Source organism: Suricata suricatta, chromosome 5 (genome assembly GCF_006229205.1).
Source record: "Suricata suricatta isolate VVHF042 chromosome 5, meerkat_22Aug2017_6uvM2_HiC, whole genome shotgun sequence".
NCBI classification, from domain to species: domain Eukaryota; kingdom Metazoa; phylum Chordata; class Mammalia; order Carnivora; family Herpestidae; genus Suricata; species Suricata suricatta.
The window spans coordinates 68,771,659-68,777,658 of NC_043704.1; the positions used below are offsets into that span (position 1 = coordinate 68,771,659).

A 6,000-nucleotide genomic window follows, 5' to 3' on the forward strand; every position below is an offset into this window, starting at 1 on the left:
GGTTGCTAGGACACTGCAACAAAATGTAAATAATTGGTGGATCTCAGTAATGGGTACATACAAGTGTTCCTTATATTCCTGCAACTTTTCTGTAAATTTAAAATTACATCAAACTACAGTTATAAAAGTATTCCTCTTGAGAGGCATGCAGCAAACACCCTGCCAGGTCTCAGAACCTAGGCAAGCATGCCAGCTGTCACCCTCCTTGTCCCCCCGAACTGTCATAGCAGCAGATCCCTGCCCCCTCATGGGCTGGGGGCAGCACTTGCGCAGGCCTGTGTGGACTGCATAAAGTACGGCTCTGAGTCCAGCAGGGCACAGGGTGCTGCAGCAGGAACGTGGATCAGGGTTGTCCTCACAGTTCCAGATCTCACCAGGTGTCATACCCTGGGCAGGATACTTTAGTTCTCGGAGGCTCAGTTTTGCCCATCTGTAGAATGGGAACTACTCGCAGCTCAGTTGTGTGAGACCTGCCTGAAGTGGTCTGGGACTAAGCACCTTAGATGATGTCTGCACAGGTGCTCAGTAGACACTAAGCGAGCACCTGAGTCGGGGCCTCACAGCATCCCTTCCAGCATCTATATGGTTCCTCCCTCCAGGGCTCCAGCAACGTCATCATTCTGCTTCAAGCCACACTCCTCTCTCCTTCATAACCTGTCCCAGAGTTTCCCTGGTCCCAAGTCACCCCAAACGACCACTCCTCACTCCTGTACTTGGGAGGTGGGGTCTGGTGGGTTAGCTCGTACTTCTCTGTTTTCTCTCATCCTGCCGCCTGGCTTGGCAGGTGGACCTGGCCTTTCCCTCATGGTCCTCAGCCGCACTCCCAAGGGCCCCCAGGCTGCTGTGTGGACATGTGCCCTCTACTCTCACACTTGACAGCTCACACTAGGACTGAACGACACTGCTGGGGTTGGGGAGAGGTCACCAGGGATGGATCTGGCTATGATCTGTTTGACAAGAAAACCACTTGGCCTTCCCTTGGTTCCTGGCAGGAGAGATGGACTTCCTGGTTAGATTAGGTACTTCCCAGCCCTTGAAAAAAATGAACACACATTACAGCCAGACCACTCAGGGACAAGAGAATCAGTCTGGGCTTTCTCGTGGGATCAGAAATGTCTGGGACCGGGGATGGCCATGCTAAGAGAAAAAGGCAAGTTGCAGAGGTGTTCAGATTACATGAGGTATTTACATAGGTATATGAAAGTGCATAGAAAAAAAATAATTGTGAATATATTTGAGGATGGAAGTGGAAGTTGGAATAGATGAAAAGAGGGCTTTCATATTGTACTTGGTATATTTCTGTACTGTTTAGAATGTTTTAAAGAAGATTGCCCGCATAATGTAACTTAGGTAATTAATAAATAATACAAATTATCCCAACAAGTGAGAAAAGAATTGGGGATACAGGCATAAAAGACACCTCCTTCATCTCCTATCTGAGTAGCTGCCTTCTTAGGAGCCTCTGGGAAGGAAGCCGCAGATTGTTCTAGAGGCACCCAGAGAACTCCACAGATTTCTACATGAGCACAGGTGTGTAAGCAGGTAGAGGGGCCACTGGAACCACCCTGCTAAGGTTCTCAGTGCCCAGCGGGTCATGTGTTGGGGTGATGAGAGGCTGGCCCGTTCAAAGTGATCACTACTGTATGTGGAGACACATATTTCCATTCCCTTGGGGTAAGACATCTGACTGTAACTGCAAGACGAAGTCTGGAGTAAACTTCCCCTTCCACAGACAAGCAGCGTCTGCTGGACTTAATCTCGGCATGGATATATTTATTTGTTATGGAAAGGGAGACCAGCACTTCCGCCAGCCCACCACTCTCCCTAAGCAGTGCCCCTGACTGAGCCCCACTCCCCACTCACTCCATAGGGTAAGAACCTTGGCTTCCAGCATCTTGCTTGCTCCCTAAAGGATGGAGACTGTGGGCTGGTGCGAGAGGTTGTCTGAGGACCTGGGCACGAGGGTTCATAAGGCGGTGCCACACTTAACAGAGGCAGTAAGAGAGGCCCTCTCTGCTTCTGAAGACCACCAGTGCGGGCACAGGGTGCTTCTAGGCTTCCAGACTGACCGACCACACCCTGGAATGGCTTAGGGGCTTCAACAAATACTAAAGCCTGGATCCTACCTCAGAGACTCTGATTTAACTAGGCTGGGGTGCCCAGCAGCAGAGGTTTTAGAAGCTCCACAGGTACTTTGAGAGCCCCTGCCCCCAAATCAGACGATGACAACTGGATCGGTGTGCCCCACCACCTTCTCTCCTCCAGCGCAAAGGGCCAGCTCCTGGGGCTGGTTTTCTCCTTCACAACTTTCCCCTGGACCCGGCTGTAATGGATGTGCAGAGTGGAGGGCAGCAGACTGCCGAGGGCCCACCTCAAACTCCACGCACTCCTGCTGCTGCACCCAGGAGAGGTGAATGATGGCATCGGTCCCTAAGTCACAACCACCTGGTGCTCTTCTAAGATCCCATTTTCCCGTGACAAATAGAGCACGGGCTCAAGTGATCCTCTTGGGAAAAAAAATCACCAACCCATTTTCACTGGGTTTTTCTTATGGTTATATGTGCATTTCCAGCAACGTATTAAATGTCTACTCCTGATAATCTGAGCTCCTCACTTCGGTTAAATATCCGGTAGACATTATAATTCCAATTTGGCTGCCCCAGCACACTGAAGACTAAGCATCCCCCTGGCAGCCGGCTGGAGTATGCACAAGGAACCCAAGCTCATCATTAGGAGGGTAAAGAGGAAGAGGAGCCTGGGTGGCTCAGTCAGTTAAGTGCCGACTCTGGATTACGGCTCAGGTCATGATCTCACGGTTTGCAAGTTTAAGCCTTGCAATGGGCTCCGTATGTCAGTGCAGAGCTTGCTTAGGATTCTCTTTCCCTCTCTCTCTGCCCCTCCTCCACTCTCTCTTTCTTAAAATAAATAAACTTAAAAGAATACAAATAAAAACTTTAAAAAAGAAAAAATATATGCATATGCACACATAATTTATGTCTTATAACTACATTGATGTAAAGATGAATATATTGTGAATTAAAACATTTTCTTTGACCCAACAGTTTAGTTTTTCTTCTAATTCTATAAGATACTGAGATATTTTTATGCTCTGCCTGATACATCCATCAGTGGGCCCTGGGGGAAGGTGAGACCCAGAAAGAGGGAGACAGTTTCGTAGAGTCACAGAAGTCCTTCCCTGCACCGCTATTTATACCATAGCTGCGACTCTGCACCGCCCTCTACGACCAAGGCCCGGACCCTCTATGAGCAAGGTCCAGCATCCCAGAAGCCCCAGGGGCAGTCCTCAGGGGACTTACAGTAGAGGAGGGCTGAGCGGCACACACATCGCCAGACACTGGGCAGAAGGCAGTGGCGGCAGGGAGGTGCTGAGTGCTCGGCGAGCACACTGGAGGGAAGGGTTACTTGCCCCTGGAGCAGGGACAAACTCAGGGATGAGGTGGCTATTCAGTGGGAATCTGTCCCACAAAAGAGGTGTCTCATGGAGGCAGGTGCTCCCAGAACACAGGCGTGATGGAAGGGGCATGGGGACTTCCAGCGCACACGAAGGAGCCCAGTCTGGCTTGAGGATAAAGTAGGGATGCAGGAGTTGGGGGCAGACTCGGAAAGGAAGGCCGGACCACACAGCAGAATGTGTGTGCACAGGTGTAATGTGTGAGGCTCACTTGTGTGGGAAGGGTAGGCTCTGGGGACCACTGGGCACTGCAACCAGGAGTGATGGGAGCAGAGTCACGGTTTGGAAGGGTTCTGCCTGGCAGGAAAGACTCACCTGGGAGAGATCAGGAGGAGGAGTCTTGGTGAGAAGCCCAGAGGGCCTGAGTGAGGTGGCGAGTGGACGTGGGTGTGCACCACTAAGGCCGTGCAGAGGTTGGGAGAGACAGGCAGTGCCTGTGGCCACTGGCCCCGTCACCAGGGCTTCACGGGGCTCGCTGGGGTGCAGGCAGGGAAGCTGGGGCTCAGTCCTGGGGTTGCCTAGGAAAGCTGAGCGAGTACTTACTCTCTGTTCCTGGCACGGGGGGAAGAGAGCTCTTGGGCCTCCGGGCTTTCATCTCCGGGGCCTTGGCATTCTCACTGGCAGGAGCATCTGCAACACAACAGGTAACCACACACATTAGTTGGCTGCTGCCCAAGGAAATGAACAGAGATGGCGGCTCAATAAAAATCCCACCTCAACCAAAATGACAGCCATCCCCTCCCTCCCCTGCCCCCGGCTCCTCTTTCCACTCTGGGGGCCCTCCCTGCCCGCTGAGCAGACGGCGCCTGCCTCGGGCACCTTCCTCCACCAGAGGACCAAAGAAGGAGCGTGCGCGCACTCCACTGTGCCTTATAAATCAGGTGGAGTGAGCAGTCGCCCAGGCAAGATGGATGGACAGGCTCTCCGGGAGCTAGTTATGCATTCCCCTGTACAGCAGGCACGGGCTACCAGCAATCACATCGCTGGCAGGGCTGGAGGAGCAGCGGTACCTCTCTGTGCTCACCTCTCTCCTGTCTTTTCCCTTCGCTGGGTCTTTACTCACAGGGGCTAACTGCTCTGTATCTCCAAAAACCTGCTCTGTCTAGAAAGGTCTTTGCCAGAAGGAGGAGGGGATGGGGTCCATGCCTGAAAGGACCTTCTGATTTCCCAGACTTCTTTCTACAGATGGTCATTGACAGACTTTCAGACCAGATGAAGGCCTCTGAGCAGGCAGCTGGCACGCCTCACCCCCTCTGGACTGAGCCTTGGGCCTAGTACTGGAGCCTGTGCACCCCTCCTCAAAGTAGAAACCCTGCGGAGCCTTCCGGGAGGGCCTGAAATGGTACGTGGATGAGTGCACAATGCCTCGGTCCTCTTTTCCACGTTCCCTATTCCATGTTCATGTCAAGTGTGGACATTACCACGCTCTCTCCCTTGTTGGGGCAGAAGAGTAACATCATGCTGGGTTGGGCTAGGCAGAAAGGGCCTTGCTGGGCCCCCAGGAGACAAGACTTCAGGAAGCTCTGGGGAAACCACCCAGGAACTTGGATAAGAAGGAGCTGGTTAAGCAGCTATCACTGTGCTCCAGCATTGTCCCCACAAGGAGCTCTCCTCAGGATGTGCTGAGAGGGAGCCTCCCCGTCAGAGTCCCTTCCTGCCATTCCTTTTCCGGCTCCTGAAGACAGGAAACTCAGAAGGAAGAAGGAGGGGGTGGGACTTTCCAGCTGAAGCTTGGGCCATAGCACATTCCTGTGGCTTGGCTGGGGAGGAAGGGCAATCTTGCTGTCTTGCCTGCTGAATGGGGCAGTCCCTGCTGCTAGCACATGCCCTCTCCCAGACTGGTTCCTGGGACTTTGTGCGGTGGACACAGTTTGCCCAGAACTGGGGTTCGGGAATGAACACTTCCCTAGCACATGGACTCCTGATACTCCCATCTGGATGCACTGCTCCTTCTAGATGGCATTTGGGTCTCATTTCTGCTTCAGAAGGTAGATCGGCCCATGTAAATCCTCCTGCAGAGGATTCCTTCCCAACCTAAAGCCTGCTCACTCTCAGCTCTAGCTAGGTATTCCAGGAATGGAGGCTTGGTGTGGGCATTGTCCAAGCTCACCAGCAGCTCTGAGGCACACAGGCCTCCAGGCCCATGGGGGAGATTCCCTACTGAAGTCAGCCTAAGCTGTACACAGGTCACTGCAGGAATGGTTGAGTATAGGCCTCATGAAGAGCTTTCTAGCAGTATATGGGAGGGGGCAGTGCTGAGGGAACCAAGCTGGAAGTCTACCCTGCCTCCACTACTCTCCTGCCAGCTTCTGTGAGAGCAGAGGGAACCCCGTGTGGTGAGACGGGGTTGCTGCCTTCTGTCGCTGACTCTGCCTATGTCCTGTCTCCTCACTGGCCGCCCACACGCCAGGTTCCATGTGGATGCAGATGGAGGAGCAGAAAAGTCCCATGGAGGGGGGTGGACGATTTCACTTCCACATGTTGGGGGTTTCCTCCTGGCCTCCTGGTCATTCTCAGCTACAAAAAAA

At 53.0% G+C, this 6,000-nt stretch overlaps 1 protein-coding gene across 1 annotated transcript in view; it reads right to left on the bottom strand.

Moving 5' to 3' along the window:
• The window catches only part of MYLK (myosin light chain kinase), a 181,989-nt gene that overhangs the window by 61,818 nt on the left and 114,171 nt on the right, over positions 1–6,000 (bottom strand). Inside the window, 1 exon segment of the mRNA XM_029939461.1 lies at positions 4,016–4,102. Coding sequence (XP_029795321.1) covers positions 4,016–4,102 — 87 coding nt within the window.